The sequence below is a fragment of the Aotus nancymaae genome, unplaced genomic scaffold (genome assembly GCF_030222135.1).
Source record: "Aotus nancymaae isolate 86718 unplaced genomic scaffold, 86718_ANA_hifiasm-v0.15.2.pri h1tg000032l_1, whole genome shotgun sequence".
In the NCBI taxonomy this organism is placed as follows: domain Eukaryota; kingdom Metazoa; phylum Chordata; class Mammalia; order Primates; family Aotidae; genus Aotus; species Aotus nancymaae.
Genome location: NW_026988446.1, coordinates 237,476 through 255,905, shown reverse-complemented (window position 1 = coordinate 255,905; position 18,430 = coordinate 237,476). Strand labels below are relative to the sequence as shown.

At 49.8% G+C, this 18,430-nt stretch overlaps 1 protein-coding gene across 6 annotated transcripts in view; it reads left to right on the top strand.

Annotated features, from left to right (window-relative positions):
• The window catches only part of ZNF496 (zinc finger protein 496), a 36,943-nt gene extending 18,919 nt beyond the window's left edge, over positions 1 to 18,024 (top strand). For 4 of the 6 annotated variants that reach the window (XM_012472703.3, XM_064383705.1, XM_012472704.3 and 1 more), the window contains 5 exons: positions 4,473 to 4,605; positions 5,125 to 5,232; positions 6,317 to 6,430; positions 6,785 to 6,877; positions 13,597 to 18,024. In XM_012472703.3, the coding sequence (XP_012328126.1) occupies positions 4,473 to 4,605; positions 5,125 to 5,232; positions 6,317 to 6,430; positions 6,785 to 6,877; positions 13,597 to 14,354 (1,206 nt within the window). In that variant the 3' untranslated portion in view covers positions 14,355 to 18,024. Of the gene's footprint in view, positions 1 to 4,472; positions 4,606 to 5,124; positions 5,233 to 6,316; positions 6,431 to 6,784 lie in introns of all 6 variants that reach the window. The other 2 variants (XM_064383706.1, XM_064383707.1) reach the window with 2 other exon arrangements.
• The last annotated feature ends 406 nt before the right edge of the window (positions 18,025 to 18,430 follow it).

Below are 18,430 nucleotides of genomic sequence, written 5' to 3'. Positions count from 1 at the left end.
TGAGTCAGAATTTTTACCAAGATGCCTGGGTGATTCATATGTACAGGCAACAGTCCTTGTTCCAAAACCCTGATTCAGATTCAGAATTTTTGAGGTATTCTCTTTATTTTTATTTTAAACTTTCTGTTTGGAATTAATTTTAAAGTTAGGGAAGATAGCAAAAATAGTACAGAGACTTCCAAATGCCTTTTGCTTCACTTTCCCCCATTCCTTCCCTCTTTTTTTTTTTTTTCTTTTTTTTGAGATGGAGTTTCGCTCTTGTTGCCCAGGCTGGAGTGCAATGGCACATTCTCGGCCCACCACAACCTCCGCCTCCTGTCTCAGCCTCCCATGTAGCTGGGATTACAGGCATGTGCCACTACGTCCGGCTATTTTTTTGTATTTTTAGTAGAGACGGGGTTTCACCATGTTGGTCAGGATGGTCTCGATCTCTTGACCTCATGATCCACCTGCCTCGGCCTCCCAAAGTGCTGGGATTACAGGCGTGAGCCACCGCGCCTGGCCTTCTCTCCCTCTCTTTCTTACCTCCCCCAACCCCTCATTCTGTTTGTCCCCACATCTTCAGTTAGATGCAGACATTTGTGACCCCTTATTCAGGCCAAAGGAGCATATTTCCTAAACACAAGGACAGTCTCTTAAATAACCATAAGAAATTTATCATTAAAACAGTCATGACCCAGCAGCGTTGCTTCTCACTTCATTGTCCCATCTCTTAACGCTTCCTCCTTGGGTTCTCAGTGTTCGTCATGCTGGGGAGAGTTCTTGAGAGGAGGGTGTCGTGATGGGTGATGCAGCTTCCTTCCCTCAGGTGGGGTTTGACTCACAGTGACACTCAGGCGCACGTTCTGCGGGAGAACCACACTGGCTTGTGCGCTCCCCAGTGCAGCACATCTAGAGGCCTTGAAGGTGGTGTGTCCTGCGTGGGTCATGTCAGCTCTGATCACTGGAACACGTGTGCAATTTATGTATAATGATTCCAGAGGTGTTTATTTTTTATATTAACGTTCTTTTACTTTTCACCAAATTGATTACTTTAAATGCCCTCTGCCCTCTATGTTTTTGCTTTTTTTAAACAAAAAAAAAAAGACTAGTCAAGGCTGAGTGTGGAGGCTCACACCTGTAATCCCAACACTTCGGGAGGCCGAGGTGGTTGAAACACTTGAGCTCAGGAGCTCCCGACCAGCCTACCAACATGTGAAACCCCATCTCTACTAAAAATACGAAAAAAAGTAGCTGGTCATGGTGATGAATGCCTATAGTCTCAGCTACTCAGGGGACTGAGGCACAAAAATCGTTTGAACTTGGAAAACAGAGGTTGCAGTGACCCAAGATTGTACCACTGCACTTCAGCCTGAGCGACAGAGCAAGAGCATGTCTCGAAAGAAAAAAAGAAAATCATTCCTTCCCAGCCCTGTTGTGGGTGCCTGGCCCCAACACCCAGGGAAACCATCTGACAGTAACTGGTAGTTTTCCAGAAAGGTAGGCAGATGCAAGATATGTTTAAAAAATTATTCTGTTCCGTTTTTGCTTTTCACATAGATACTAGTAATATAAAAGTCCTATGAGTTACTTTTCTTTTTTCTGCAAAAATTTTATTTTGTGGTCCTTTCCAATTATTTAAAGGACTGCTTTATTTTCCTGGTTCCCTAGTATTATATGGATATACCATCATTTTGAAAATGAAAATTAGGCCAGACACCATGGCTCACATTGGCAATCCCAGCGCTGTGGGAGGCTGAGGTTGTAGAAGTGCTTGAGCCCAAGAGTTTGAGACCAGCTTGGGTAACAGCAAGACCCCGTCTCTACAAAAAATAAAAAATTAGCCAGGCGTGGTGGCTCACACATGTAGTCCCAGCTACTTGGGAGACTGAGCAGGAGGATTGCTTGAGCCCAGGAGATTGAGGCTGCAGTGATTGTGCCACTGCCGTCCAGCCTGGGCGACAGAGCGAGACCCTGTCTAAAACAAGATAATAGAAATTAGTTTTTTTGACACATCCACATGTTCCATGATTCAAAGTACATGAAAAATATCTCCCTGCCACACCTAACCCCAGAGTCCATGTCCCTCTTCAGAAGCAGCTAACCTGACCTCCCAGACACCCTGCGCTTGGTGGCAATCTGGATTCCGCTCCGCACAGGTGTTTTCCTGCCACAACACACTTTGAAGAGAATTCCTACTCAGTACACAGAGGCCTTCATTCTTTCTAATGCACGTAGGATCATCCCTGGTGAGGTGTCGTGTAGCTTACTTAATCAGCTATCTTGTTGATGTGTGTAAAGGTTTTCAGTGTTTATTGTATCAATGCTGCAGGGAAGCAGCTTTTATAGACTTCATGTTGCACATGTGCAAAATAAACTGTAGAATCTCTGCATTGAAGGGTGAGCATGCTGGCAACTTCATGGACATTGCCCAGCAGCCCACCATGGGAGAGGATGTGCAGCTGCCCCAGCACTGAGTAGGAAGGCCTGTTTTTCCACATCCGTGGCCACCCAGCGAGGCAGCTACCATTTGGATTCTGCCTAACAAGATAGGGGTGAGGTGGATCTGAGAGCAGAAATTACAAAGCGGTGTGTGCCCTGGAGCCTGCCCCTGGGGTAGTCTGTCTCCCCATACATGTTGCGGTGGGCTCTTCCTTCAGCCCCAGCTTCATCCCCCACTCCCCTAGTGCTGTGGGCTGAATGGTTTTGTGTTCTCCTCTCCACAAATTCCACATGTTCAAATGCTAGCCCCCAAGCTGCTGGCATTAAGAGGTAGGACATTAGGGAGATGATCAGGTTAGAAGGGCAAATCCCTCATAAATGGATTGGTGCCTTTATCAAGAAGACCTCAGAGAGCGACCCTGCCCATTCCACCATGTGAGAACACAATGAAATGATGGCCATCTGTGGAGCGAGAAAGGGGGCCCTCACCAGAACCTGACCATGCTGAGATCAGCTGGGGACTTCCCGGCCTCCAGAACTGGAAGACAGACATTTGTTGTTTATGAGTCCTCAGTCTGCAGTATTCGGTTATAGCAGTTCAAATGGATTAAGACAGAAAATTGGCACCAATAATTTGGGGTGCTACTCTAACAAATACCTGCAACATGGAGGAAGCTTGGGAATTAGGTAATGGGTAGAGGCTGGAAGGGTTTTGAAGTGCAGGCTAGAAAACCCTGTTTTGCCTTGAACAGACAATTTTTTTATTTTATTTTTTGAGATGGAGTCCTGCTCTGTCGTCCAGGCTGGAGTGCAGTGATGCAATCTCTGTTCACTGCAGCCTCTGCCTCCTGGGCTCAAGTAAGTCTCCTGTTTCCGCCTCCTGAGTAGCTGGAATTACAAGTATGCACCACCACACTGGCTAATTTCTGTATTTTTAGTAGAGACAGAATTTTGCCATGTTAGCTACGCTGGTCTCAAACTCCTGACCTCAGGTGATCCGCCAGCCTTGGCCTCCCAGAGTGCTGGGATTACAGGCATGAACCATTGCACCCTGCCCATGAATAGACTATTGTAGGTGATTCTGGTGAGGCTCCAAAAGAAAAGAGGAGATTTGAAATCCTCAGCTTTTTTTGAACCAGAGTCTCGGTCTGTTGCCCAGGCTGGAGTGCAGTGGCGCAATCTCAGCTCACTGCAACCTCCAGTCCCTGGGGTTCAAGTGATTCTCCTGCAGTAGCTGGGATTACAGGCACCCACTACCATGCCCAGCTAATTTTTGTATTTTTGGTAGAGATGAGGTTTCACCATCTTGGCCAGGCTGGTCTCAAACTCCTGACCCCAGGTGATCTGCCTGCCCTCGGCCTCCCAAAGTGCTGGAATTACAGATATGAGCCACCATGCCCAGCCTCACCACTATATTTTGAAGGCACATAACTTGTTTGATTTCACAGGTTCACAACTGGAGAGAAATTTGTCTCAGGTAGAATTGTGCCTTAAGTCTCACCCATAACTGATTTAGATGTTATTTAGATGAGATGTTGAACTTTGGACTTTTGAGTTGATGCTGGAATGAATTAAGACTTTGGGGGTTATTGGGATGAAATGAATTTGTTTTGCATGTTAAAAGGATATGAATCTAGGGGGAACCACGGGCAGAATGCTATGGTTTGAGTGTTTATATCTCCCCAAAATTTGGGTTGAAATTGTAATCCCCAGATGATGGTATTGGGAGATGACCAGGTGAAAAGGGCAAAGCCCTCATAAATGGGGTTAGTGCTCTCATAAAAGAGGCCCCAGAGAGCTCCCTTGCCCTTTCCATCATGTGAGGACACAAAAGATGCCTGTCTTTGAACCGAGAAGTAGGCCCTCACCAGACACCCAACCTTCTGGTGCCTTCATCTCGGATTTCCAGCCTCCAGAACTGTAAGAAACAGGTTTCTGTTTTGTGTAAGCTGCCTGTCCTTTGGTATTTTGTTATCACAGCCTGAATGGACTTAGACTAAGACACCAGCTTGTCCCTGGACTGAGGCATCCCTGTTCTACTGTGGTTTCAGAACCGGGTTTCTCCATTCAAGGACATGATTTTATGCTTCTCTGAAGAGGATTGGTCACTTCTAGATCCTGCCCAGACTGGCTTCTACGGAGAGTTCATCATTGGGGAGGATTGCGGGGTCTCAATGCCTCCAAGTAAGACATAACTTCCCCCAATACCTCAAGACAGGGAACTGGGCAGGGGGTTCTCACTTTGAGTAGGAGTCAACTTCCTCCCATAAGGTCAGGGAAGCGGAGGTTGCATCAGATCTCTCTATTCACCCCCAACCTTGATGGGAGGTCATTTGCACAGAGCAGCCCTACAGGCAGTTTGTCTGGTTGACCATCACCTGTCATCTCACCACATCAGGCTTACCAGGCTATTCGTCACACAGAACCAAAAGAACATGTGCTGTATGTTCATTTCTCTTCCATTGCTCTTACCCTTTTGTCCCTTTGTGTCTGCTTTACACCTGACAAGCCTCAGAGAGATAACTCTCCCCACCGAGTGTGCCCCCCACTGCCCCTGCGCTGCCTGCTCTGGCCTTTCCACTTCTCACCCTGATGGTGCCACACACGTTGGGCGTCCCTCCACCTTCTGTCTTCTGGACCAGTCCTAGTTGCTGCAGGAGCAGATTACTAAGAAACATGCACCCTGCGTTTTTCTTTGAACAGACGACCTAGCCGCCCAGCCAGATCTCTCCCAGGGAGAAGAGAACGAGCCACATGTTCCAGAGCTGCAGGATCTCCAGGGGAAAGAAGTGCCCCAGGTCTCCTGCTTGGGTGAGTAATGATTCCAGAACTGAGGGGACAGAGGAGGGTGAAGGTTGCTGGCAGCAGAGGTGAGCCCACTCCCTGGCTTCTCTGCAGCCCCAGATTGCCTTCTCGATTTCCCCAGACTCTGTCTGGGTCTTGCATGTCTTGCCTTGTCTCTGACTTTTCATAGAAAGAATGAGTGATCTTAACTTTGCCAGGCGTTGGGATTGTACTCCCTCTGCCAAGGACTGGAGGATAATAGGAATGTCTTTCTCCTCTGCCTATAAGTAACATCTGGTTTGTGCCGATAATACAGTGGCCCCTCCAGGAGTGAGGTCAGAGACTCATGACCAGCCTGGTTGCAGAGGAAGTGTCTCCTCTCAACTGGGCACCGAGCACAGCCCTTTCGAATGCCTCACCTGTTCAGTCCTTCCATCTGCCTGGTACAGGGGTGCCGTGAGGACACGGAGGTGTGGGGAGGTGCTGGGCGTCAGCAGCATTTTCCAGCCCTCCTTCAGGCTGTGTCACCAGCACTTGCACCCATGACCTCCATGCCATGGTGCTTCGAAGCATCTGTTCCTTCAGGAGAAAATAGCTTTGCACAGAATCGTCAGCAGCCCTACACCGTGTTGCCTTTGGGACCTGGAGCTGGCGTGAAGCAGACAGGGTTTTGATGCACCATCCCCACCTGGAACAAGCTTTCAGAGCCTTAGCGTGGCACGGATGGGTCGTCCTGTCCCATGTCTACCCGCAGGCTCTGCGCAAGCTGTTTGTGCAGGCGCCTGTTGTGATAACTGTAGAAAACCCACCACAGAAAGTGGAAATTAATGCGGGCTGGGGGAGGTACTTGTCTCTGGCCACAGAGTAGGTGGAGTAGAACCCGGATCTGCGTAGATTCTGTCTAGCTTCAGAGCTCATGTTCGTGGAGTTGGCCCATTTTGCCTTCAGGTTCATTCACTCAGCAAACACTTACTGAGTGTCCACCCCCTGCCAGTCCCCAGGAGAGAGCCCAGGGCCACCCTAATAGCCTGCCGTCTATTCAGATAGCACCCTCTTAGTTAGTGCTGTAGGTGCCAGACAAATCGATTTTTCTATTTCCTCCTCTGGAAAGACTCTCCAAGTCTCCAGCCATTCCAGGTAGAAGAAAGAAGAAAACGTGATGAGCTGCAGGTGCCAGAGTTCCAGGCCTGCCCGCAGATGGCAGTACCTGAAAGCACCTGCCCAGGTAAAGAAGGGTAGGGAGGTGTGGGGTGGCATGTATATGTGCATGTGTGGCGTGGGGGATGGTTGTGTTGAATGCATGTGTGCATGCATGCACATATGTGGTGTATGTGTGTGGTGTAAATGTGCAGTGGTGAGGGCATGGGACAGTTAGGAATTGAACTCTTCAGGGTCCCCACTGACCGCTGCTGTGGTGTTCTTAGATGCTTGTTCTGATTCTGTTTTGCTGGGGTTCCCCAGCTCACTTTCAATCCCAGGCTCACCCTCCTTGCCTTTCCCAGGGGCTGGGGATGGTGTGTCGAAGCAGGGTGCTGCTGTAGTGCTGTTGGTGATGTGGTGAGTGTTTTTCTTCTCTCAGCACGGATGGCCAGCATCCTGGCACAGAATCTTGGAATTGGGATTAAAGAGCTGGTTTCTGGTGTGCCGAAGCTTCACGGGACTCCTGGAAAGTGTATGTTCCATTTCTGCTTTCAGAGAAATAGCCACAGTGTAGACTGAGTCGTCTTGGTAAAGGTCACCACCTCCAGAAGCAGAGGCTACAATGCTGCCGTCTTTCTTTCTTTTTATTTTATTTTATTTTATTTTTTTGAGACAGAGTCTTACTCTGTCACCCAAGCTGGAGTGTACTGGTGCTATCTTGGCTTGCTGCAACCTCTGCCTCCCTGGTTTAAGCAATTCTCCTACCTCAGCCTCCCAAGGAACTTGACTTACAGGCATGTGCTACCATGCCTGGCTAATTTTTTTGTTTCTTTTTAGTAGAGATGGGGGTGGTTCACTGTGCTGGTCAGGCTGGTTTGAACTCCTGACCTCGTGATCCACCCGCCTCAGCCTCCCAAAGTGCTGGGATTACAGGCGTGAGCCACTGCGCCCAGCCCATAAGTTCTTCTAAATACCAAACGCAAGTCTCTGATTCTTACCTGAACCTATGTGTCATTGTAGTTTTCTGCAGCGATGGAGACTGACTCACACACATTATCTGTTCTACCTGTGATGCTTTTGAAGGCAAGATTTATGCCATTTCGACCCAGCTCCGTGCATCTTGTGCTTGGCCCCCTTTCATGCGTGGACAAAGGGGATTTTCTAGTGTGGGAGATTTGAAAGGATGAGATCCTGCTCCACAAGCATTGATGCCCACTCCTGGTTTCCCAAGAAGCCCACCTCTGCATGCCAAGGGTGATGCATTCATGTGGAGCCCACTTGGAGTTCAGGTGCAAGCTGGATGTTTGTGATGCACTTTGAATCTTCTCCAGCTGCTTTCTGCCCATAGCATGTCTCTCAGCCCGATTAACATACTTTTAGAAGGTGGATGGGTATTCGTTTACACATAGGAGTTTTCAACACCATTCTTCTCTTGCTGGACTCTGACACAGACTGCTCTGAAACAGCCAGAAGCAAAGGGCTGCTCCTGAGAAGGGGGAGAGATGATGGATTTCAAAGAGTAGGCAATGTGTTAGCTCCTGCCAGCTCGCCTTCCCACCAGCTGATGCCCGGATAGCTGGCGACAGACCTGCTTCTCTATATCCATGCTCGTGCAGGACACTCCCGCATGTTCAGTCTGTGCCAGTCAGACGATGCTGCTGCGTCCGCCACTGAGGTGGAATGTCTCTTCTCGTTTATCGTGTTCTCTCTGTGAATTGCCTAGTTAGTATTCATTTGTCCTTATTCGTTTATTTTCACACTTGTTTTTTTATGTTCCAAACATTGCACTAGGATTCAGTGATTTACATGATTCCATGCATTGTGTCTTCATGGCACCTTCTGAGATGGGTGCCAGGATGTCTCTGTTGAAGGTGGGGCACCTGAGAGCTGAAGTCATTTGCCCAGAGTCCAGTGCTCACAAGCTGTAGGTGGCAGAGTGAAGATTTGAACTCAGGCCGGCACAGTGGCTCACGCCTGTAATCCCAGCACTTAGGGAGGCCGATGTGGGCAGATCATCTGAGCTTAGGAGTTTGAGACCAGCCTGGCCAACATGGCAAAACCCTGTCTCTAACAAAAATACAAAAATTAGCCAGACACGGTGGCACACACCTGTAGTCCCAGCTACTGAGGAGGCTCAGGCAGGAGAATCACTTGAATCCAAGAGGTCAAGGCTGCAGAGATCATAACACTGCACTCTAGCCTCGGTGACAGAGTGAGACTATCTCAAAAAAAAAAAAAAAAAAAAAAAATGGCTGGGCATGGTGGTTCACGCCTGTAATGCCAGCACATTGGGAGGCTTAGGCGAGCAGCTTGCCTGAGGTCAGGAGTTCAAGACCAGCCTAGCCAACATGACGAAATCTCAACTCTACTAAAAAATACAAAAGTTAGCCAGGTGTGGTGGTGGGTGCCTATAATCCCAGCTTCTCAGGAGGCTGAGGCAGGGAGAATTGCTTGAACCTAGGAATCAGAGGTTGCAATGAGCCGAGAGCTGAGATCGCATCACTGTACTCCAGGGTGGGTGGCAGAGTGAGACTCCTTAAAAGATCTGAACTCAGGCTGTCAGGCTTCAGACCCATGCCTTTTACTCCACATTACTAAACCACAGTTTGCTTTTTCTGTGGATTCTTAGAAACTGAAAATAATGGGTCTGAATCCCTTACCTCTGCTGTATTTATACATAGTTTCTTCCATTTCCCTAAACTTTATGTGTCTTGCAACATATAAATGTTTTGTTTTTTTAAAGATGGGGTCTCTTTATGTTGCCCAGGCTGGTCTTGAACTCTTGGGCTCAAGCAGTCTTCCTGCTTTGGCTTCCCAAGTAGCTGGGGAGACTATAGGCACGTGCCATCGTGCCTGGCTTAAATGTTTTCTTAACAGTTTTTAAATGTAGATAAACTTATTTGTCATCTTTTTGGTTTTGTGTCTTGCTTAAGAAAGCTTCTCCGTTCTAACTTTACAAGAATACGTAATAGTTTAATAATGCCTTTATCATTTTGGTTTTTCACATCTAGCTTCCTAGCCTCCCCTGCTTTTCCCCTTAACCCCCTCGGCTCACAGGAAGTCGTTCATTCCCGGCCCACAGAGCGTCCTTGTTGAGGTGTCAGTCACGGACTTACCTGCATGCTGGACGCCTCTGCCACTCTGCCCGCAACAAACATTTGCAGCAGCCTGGCCGTTTGCTAGCTGTGTGGCCACAAGCCCTGGTCCCCATCTCCATTGGGCTCAATTCTGCTGAAACCTTGGGCAATTTCACTTCTCTGTCTTAAATTTTTGATTTGTAAAACAGAGATAATAGTTATAGCTGCCTTGTAGAGTTATCGTTAAGGATTAAATGGTTTAATGCATATATTGGCACTTAGACCAGTAGTTCTTTTTTTTTTCAGACAGAGTCTCGCTTTGTCACCCAGGCTGGAGTACAGTGGTGCCATCTTGGCCCACTGTGACCTCCACTTCTGGCTTCAAGCAATTCTCCTACCTCAGCCTCCTGAGTAGCTGGGATTACAGGTGTGCACCACCATGCCTGGCTAATTTTTGTGTTTTTAGTAAAGACAGGGTTCCACCATGTTGGCCAGGCTGGTCTCAAACTCCTGACTTAAGTGTTCCACCCACCTCGACCTCCCACAGTGCTGGGATTATAGGCGTCAGCGACTGCGCCTGGCCTAATAGCTCTTTTCTGTCTTCCCTAACCTTATCCTGATAGCGAATTCAGGGACAACACCCCCCACCTGTGGGTGACACCCCCCCATGTGCACCGAGGAAGGAGAACTGTGCAGACCCAGCACAACCAGTGCCTGAAGAATATCTTAGTTTATAGTGTCAGTGCTCAGCTGTTTCCTTTCTATAATCCTGCATATATAATCATATAGTAGTTTATAGAATTAGTGCTTGAAGTGTAACTTACTGCTTACATATACCTAGCTTACTTAGTTCTATATAATCTTTCTATATAGTCATATAGGTATTGTAGTCAGGGCTGCACTGACACATTCAGTGCTGATTTATACAATCCTTCTATATAACCATATAGTAGTTTGTAGCAGGAGGAATGCCTAGAGCAGTCACAGAACAGAAGCAGTACATGGAAAACAGCCAGACCAGGACGAGAACCAAAGATCCAGGCGGTGGCGTCCCTGCCTGAAAGGGCACACGCTGTATGGCAGGTTTGGAGCAGGAGCCTCTCCTCCTGATAAAGGAGTCGTAGCACCTTGCATCCAGTTCCTGTGGAAAGTCGGCCTCGGGCCTGAGATCCTGGAAGTAACCGAGGGAGAAGAACCCCTCTGCTGTGACCAGTCACGGCGGCTGTACACCCTGTCAGTCTTTTCTCGCTTCTGTGCCAGCTCAAAGAATCCTCCCATAAATATCTTAAGAGCAGAGCACAAGTCTGTCAGCTCCCACTGCATTAAGCTTACAGTATCCTTCTATTAGAAATCCTTTGAAGTCTCCAGCCCCCAGATAAGAAGTGTTGCGCATGACACCTGTTGCACACAGCCCACCTCCTTGCCTCGGTGACCTGATGGGGGTGGACCCCTTTTCTGCACACAACCCTCTACTACTGCACATGGCATGGCCCCCTACTGCACACGGCCCACCTCTCTGCCCAGGTGACCTAATGGGGTGATCCCCTCACTTGTGACTCACGTGATTATGTATGCCCTATCACTAAGCCTATAGATGATGACCTCACTCATGACCCTGTCCCCTGCTTGTACCTAATAAATACAGATGCTCTGGGGCATTTGGGGGCCGCCGCTGATCTCCACTCACAGGTGGTGTGACCCCCTGAGTCCAGATGCTCTTCACCAGTTCTTCAGTGTCCTGTCTCTTTACCTCTCGGATCCTGCACCCCAACACAGCATAAGGGACACCCCACGACCCTGTGGGGCCACCACAGCCCTGCGCCCACCCACCACCATCTTAAACACACACACACCCTCTTGTGTTTTTATTGCTGAATTGAGAACTCTGATGGTGCTTATCCTCTGGTATTTTGGGCAGGCTTCTGGCAGTCTCATCTACTTTCTATCTTCAAGGAATTTTCTTCATATTGTGTTGATAGTATATAATAAGACTATCCTTGATTTATTTCCCCTTTTGTAGAAATTATGCATGGAATTTTGGTCATTTTAGCTGACTTGAGGTGATGTTGTCTGCTATGTGCTGTATTACTCTGATAGGCCTTTCGTAACAAGTACGACAGACTGGGTGGCTCAAATAACAGGATTTTATTTTCTTACTATTTTGGAGGCAGCTAATAGAAGATGAAGGTGTCAGCAGAGTTGGTTTCTTCCGAGGCCTCTCTCCTTGGCTTGGAGATGGCCAGCGCCTTGCTGTGTACTCATGTGGTCGAAGCTCTGTATTTGTCCTGTCTTGATCTTCTCTTGTGAGAACACCAGTTACATTGGACTGTGTGGAGCCCACCCTCCTGTCCTCATGTTGACTTAATTACTTCTTGAAATAGCCTGTCTTCAAATACAGTCACATTCTGAGGTCCTTAGGGTTAAGACTTCAATGGGAAATTTTGGGAGAACACAATTCATCCTGTTAGACCTCACCCTCGGAACCTTCAAATTCATGTCCTTCCCACATGCAAAATCCATTCACCTCATCCCAGCAGCCCCCAAATTCTCAATCTATTTCAGCATCAACTGTAAGTCCAAAATATTATCAAAATATCAACATCTCAATTGGGTATGGGTGAGACTCAAAGTATGATTCATCCTGAGGCAAAATCCCTTCTAGCTATGAACCTATGAAACCAGATGTTTTCTGCTTCCAAAATACAACTGTGAGAAAAGCATAGGATAGACCATTCTCATTCTAGAAGAGAGAAATGCAAGGGTAATGGGTCCCAAGCAAGTCTTAAATCTAGCAGGTCAGGGCTAGGTGTGATGGCTCACACCTGTGGTCCCAGCACTTTGGGAGACCAAGGCGAGTGGATTGCCTGAGATAGGTGGATCACTTGAGCCCAGGAGTTTGAAACCAGCCTGGGCAACATAGTACAACCCCATCTCTACGAAAAATTTTTTAAACACACACACACACACACACACACACACAGTCGCTGTCACCTGGTGCTTTCCCTCCTATAGCACCTGGCTTCTTGGCAGACTCAGTGCCCACTCCCAGACTCACATTCCTCTGACTCCTTGTGACTGAGTTGACAAATGGCCCCACTGCTTCCACTACTGCTCATCATCTCTCTGCTCTCCCTAGTCTCTGTGTCTTCTGCCCTGCTTCTGTTTGTCCAGCTTCTCCTGTCCTGAGCTTCTCTGACCCGCCAGGGCTCTCCTCCCCACAGCCGTGAAGCCCAGACCGACTACATTCCTACTGATATCTAGGAGGGCCTGGCACCGCTACCCCGACCTCTAGATTTGTGTTCCACATTTCACAGAAGTCAGGACACAGGCCACCTGTGCGATGGGCTCTGCTCTGTAGGCCAGGACCTCAGGCCGGGCTCTGCACTGCCCACCCAGCCCTCCCTGTGGCTCTCCCTTCTCAGCATCACAGACTCAGGGCACATTGAGCCAGCTTCAGTCTAGGTTAGGAAGTCCAGAGCATGTTTACCCATCACCACCTGTGGCCTCAGAAATGCGGTGCTGCTGAGAGGGGGAAGCTGGCCCCTGGGCAGTCTGGGACTGTTGAGCAGCCTAGCAAGGCTGAGTAGCACTTCAGCCCTCCTTCCTGGGATAGATCATCTTAGTTTATGTGTAGATGCGGCAGCTTGCGTCCAGGGGCAGCTAGGGCTGTGCATGTCAGAAGTTTGGCACAGTCCCTGGAGCATGCAATTGCCAGCACATGACATCAGCACCTTCCTGGAACTGCATGTGTAGGATGCAGAGTCTTCCTGTCTCCCAGGTCCTCAGTATCCCGATAGAGTTTTCCCCCATGCCTCATTGATCTGTAAATGGTCAGGCTTTACACGGACAGAGACTCCAGGAGCTTGGGGGATGGGGTGGTCTTGGTGGTTAGAAAACCAAAGGTGGGTGTGGGAGGTAAGGGATAATGGCTGGGAAGAGGGCGAGCAGGGAAAACGGCACCCAGCATGCTCTGGACACAGCGTGGCCCATGCTGAAGATTTCCTCACAGGCTACACCAGCGGCCCCTGCAGGGCTGGCCGGGCCACCCCCATCACCGAGGAACATTGTAAAAATGTGGGTTTGCAAGCTCCCAGCTGAGGCTTCCAGCGCGGGGTCAGAGGGGCTGGGATGTGGCCTGCACAGCACCACTGACCTGCGTGTTGCGTTCCCGTAGCTGGCGGCAACCCGCGATCTCTAGAAAACAGCCTGGACCAAGAAGTGACCATCGAGATTGTTCTCTCCAGCTCTGGGGACGAGGACTCCCAGCACGGCCCATACTGCACAGAAGAGCCCAGGAGCCCTGCAGAGAAGCAGCGCAACCTCCCGCCCTCCCACCGGAGCAGCGCTGAGGCCGGGGGCGAGGTGCAGAGCTCCAAGAAGTCCTACGTGTGTCCGAACTGCGGGAAAATCTTCCGCTGGAGGGTCAACTTCATCCGGCACCTGCGGAGCCGCAGGGAGCGGGAGAAGCCGCACGAGTGCTCGGTGTGCGGGGAGCTGTTCAGTGACAGCGAGGACCTGGACGGGCACCTGGAGAGCCACGAGGCCCAGAAGCCTTACCGGTGTGGCGCCTGCGGGAAGAGCTTCCGCCTCAACTCCCACCTGCTCTCCCACCGGCGGATACACCTGCAGCCGGACAGACTCCAGCCGGTGGAGAAGAGAGAGCGGGAGGCGTCCGAGGACGTGGACGAGGGTCCTAACGACCCGCTGGACACCGGCAAGGCCAAGCTGAGCTTCCGGTGCTGCGACTGTGGGAAGGCCTTCCAGCGGCACGACCACCTGGCTCGGCACCGCAGCCACTTTCACCTGAAGGACAAAGCCCGACCCTTTCAGTGTCGGTACTGCGTCAAGAGCTTCACGCAGAACTATGACCTCCTGCGCCACGAGCGCCTGCACATGAAGCGCCGTTCCAAGCAGGCTCTGAACTCCTACTGAGCCTGCCCGCCTGGCGCGGCCTCACCCTGGGCGGTGCTGCCCACTCACATTGGTACTGCTCAGCACCCCGGGATGCACAGTCCCCAGCATAGAGAGCACACCTCCCTCCTCCTGTCCTTTGCTCTCAGGTAGTGTCCAGCGTTCAGGTGGTGCCATGGTAGCACTCTCCCTCCCCCAGGTAATGAGATAGTGGGCTTTCTGCTGTGCCAAAAAACGGGGATGCGCCACCACCAGGTTGGACATACCAGGTGTTCTGTGTCTTAGAGACCCTTGCCCTATGCTCCCCAAGCTCGGGGAGTCAGACTGGGCTCCTCCGTCGGGGCAGCGCCCTGGTCACCAACCAAACCTCAGTATCCTCCCTCCCTTCCTTCCCTGTCTGAATGCTGGGATCTGCTGCTGAAGCTCCAGGGTGCCTGCACTTCCCCTCAGAAGCTGCTGGAGGGTGTTGGATTGGAGGAAGCAAGAAGGCAGTGTGGGAATGATGGGCTCAGTGGGGAGCAGGGCCAGGCATAGAGAGCGCACCTCCCTCCTCCTGTCTGAGCCAGACATGTCATGTCTGAGCCCCAGGTTTGTGGCCATCAGGTGGGCAGGAGCACCCCGCAGATCCAAGGTGATCAGACAGCCCTTTTAGGCTTGGAGTCTGAGGCAGGGGTCTGCAGAGCTCCTTGAGTTCACAGACAGTCATCATACGTTTTAATTTGTCCTGGGAGCCAGTTACTAGGGATCTGGAGCACACCAAAAACAAAGCTTACAGTTTAATTTGTGTTACACACATACCCCAAGATGTCTTTGTACCCTAAAGATGTTTGGCAAATGCCTGTGGGTTGGAAGCCGAGGCATCATCATTTAAAAGGCACTTAAGTCCCTTCTTCCAGTCTGTACTGCCTAAGAATGTGGAGCTCAGCCCCCGGTGAGGGGTCCTCCTGTCTGGGTGAGCCAAGCTCCGGAACAGAACCTTCCCTGGCATCACACTTTACATATACATTAGCTTGGACTGCTGGTGTCAGTTTTCTAGGTATGTTTTAACACTGGCTGGCTTAGAACAACAGGAATGGATTCCTTTATAGTACTGGGAGCTGCAAGTCCAAGATGACACTGTCCTCAGAGCTGGCACCTTCCAGGGGGATGTGAGGCAGAAGCGGCTTCGTGCTTTTGCTGGCAGTTGCCGTTCCTTGGTGTGTGGAAGCGTCAGTCTCTGCCTTCATCTCCGCATGGCACTCTTGCTGTGTGCGACACCAGTCGTATCGGATTAGAGCCCATCCCACCGACTCCAGTATAACCTCATCTATGGCTGCCGCAGCTGTTCACCAGTAAGGTCACATTCTGAGGTACTAGAGATTGGGACTTCAACATTGGAATTTGAAAGGGACAGAATTCAGCCCACGACTCCAGGTAAACGTGAGGTATGCTGTCATTCCTAATTCACAGATGAGTCAATACAGTCGAGCGAGCTTGCTCACAATTCCATCAAAGGCAGGGTTCAGACCCAGGTGTTGGCATTCAGCACGCGTGTCCTCTGCATGGAAGAATCTTACTCAGTAGCCTTAAAGGCTGAGAAATTCCCCTCCCTCCCTGCCTCCTGATTGGGGCCGGGCAGGCCAGCTGGAGCTTTGTCTTCACCTGGGGTTCTGGACTGAGGGTGACAGTAGGTAGTGAAACCTCAAGCAATTTAAAACATGGTATTATTCCTGAAAATCTGATCATGTTGGCCAGGGTCAGCACGAGAGGGCATCAAGCCTGTGGTGTAGCAGTGATTTAAACTGCAAGTGAGACCAGATGAGTATTTTGTATTATTTATATGTCAGATCCTACCAACAGGCAGTAAGCCAGGCAAAGCTCCTGGTGCTCCTTGTCATGTAATTCTCACATCAAGAAGCCTCTGGGCCAGGCACAGAGGCCTGTAATCCCAGCTCTTTGGGAAGCCAAGGTGGGTGGATCGCCTAGCTCAGTTTGACACTAGCCTGGGCGACATGGCAAAATCCCATCTCTACCAAAAATAGAAAAAATCAGCTGGGTGTGGTGGTGCACATTTGCAGTCCCAGCCACTCTGGAGGCTGAGGTGGGAGGCTTGCTGGAGTCTGGGAGGCAGAGGTTGCAGTGAGCTGAGATCACACCACTGCACAACAACCTAGGTGACAGAATGAGACCTGACCCAAAAATAATCAAAAAGCCTCAGCCCCAAACTCACGACAAGATTCTATAACCACAGCTACTATTTCTGTGTAGATGCATCTGCATGCCCAGAAACAGTAAATGCAATCAAACCATTCGGTTATACTTTGAACAAGAAATAAACTCTTGAGGCTTTTAGTTTCTAAACAGTTTGTCTCTTGTATCAACCTATCTGGACAAGGGAGAAATTGGATTTTTAAGGCCAAGGGAGGGGAAAATTCCAAGTGGAAGCCAGGCTCTGTGTGTTCACATTTACCCCACCTACCTGTGATCCTGCCCCTCCTGAGGATTCTCTCAGTAGCTCTGAGAGTGGGAAGGTTATTCACCTTCCTGCTTCAGACATCTGACTCACAGAGGAACATTGTTCTACTTACCCGTGTGTTTTATGTGTAAAACCACATCATGAACGAGAAAGGATGAAGGGAATGTGAGGGAACTAGAAACTTTGGGGAGGCTGTCTCTTGAGTTCCTACCACCGATCCAGAGCCAACCAAGGCACCTCAGGAAATGGAAGGCCACAGTGCCTCTGGATTTGGAAATCCCCCTGGGAAATGTAGCTGAAACCCAGGTTTATCCCATGCAGCAGGAGCAGCTAGGGGTTACCTGCTCTGAGGAGAGGTCTGACAACCCTCCAGCCCAACCAACACCTCCCACCACAGTGGTGTAGGGGGCTGCACCCAAGTGATCTTTGTCTCCCTTTTGGCCACTGATACTTTCGGCCTCAGCTGAGAACAGCTGCCCCTCGGTTCTTCCCTCCCACCCCAGGGGCTGGGCAGCTGTCTGGAGCTGTGTCTCCACCTTGCTCTGGAGGTTGAGACCCCATCTGAGCAACATCCTCCCTTCTCGTTCCTCTGATCCCTTGGCATTGCCACAAACCCACAGGTGCATAATAAAAACTCACTCGCTGAATCAATATTCGTGTTAGGCTTTTCATTTAAAAAGTAAAAGGTGGCCAGGCATGGTGGCTCATTCCTGTAATCCCAACACTTTGGGAGGCCAAGACAGAAGGATTGCTCGAGCTCAGGAGTTTGAGACCAGCCTGAGTAACATAGTGACACCCCATCTGTATGGAAAAAAAAAAAATAGAAAAATTAGCCTGCTATGGTGGCACATTCCTGTAGCTACTTGGGAGGCTGAAGTGGGGGAAGATTCCTTGAACTCAGAGGCAGAGGTTGCTGTGAACGGTGGAGCGCCACTGCACTCCAGCCTGGGCAACAGAGCAAGACCCCATCTCAAAAAAAGGTAAAATGTGAAGCACAGCCAAAAGGTGAAAATCTGATGTTTTCTAGGACCTGTAGGCTTTAGATAGTTCTGGTCACCTGATCTGGCCGCTCCCCAAAAGAAAGAATAAATAACTGTGTTTCATACACAGGGTAGATTGTACTCCTGGTCACACCACAACTTTAACCTAACGTTAGCCATTTTTCCGTTTTCTCTATCTCCCCACTCTTGCCTCAAAAGAAGAAACAAATAAAAGACGAGGCCACTGGTGGGAGGGTCCCTGTCAGTCCTAAATCATACTGTGGCACAAAGGAAAGAGAAGGCGGAGATCTTGTCCAAGTCACTTCTGTGACATGGTTTCCCTTCCTCTGCCGAAAGCAGAGTTTGGACCAGACATGAGTATTTGTGCTAGCAGAGTTATGTAGGTGGTTCAGTGACAATTATAGCACTTCAGAAATTCCATCAAACAAGCTCTTTTTTTTTCCTATGAGGCAGGGGTCTCACTATTTTGTGCAGGCTGGTCCTAAACTTCTGAGTTCCTCCCACCACAGCCTCCCAAAGTGCTGGGACTCTAAGTGTGAGCCACCACACCCAGTCTCCAGACACACTTAATATTAGCAACAAACACTGATGCTGTTTGGTCTTAGAAGTGATGGTCAGTGCCCACTGCTATTCCATGCAGC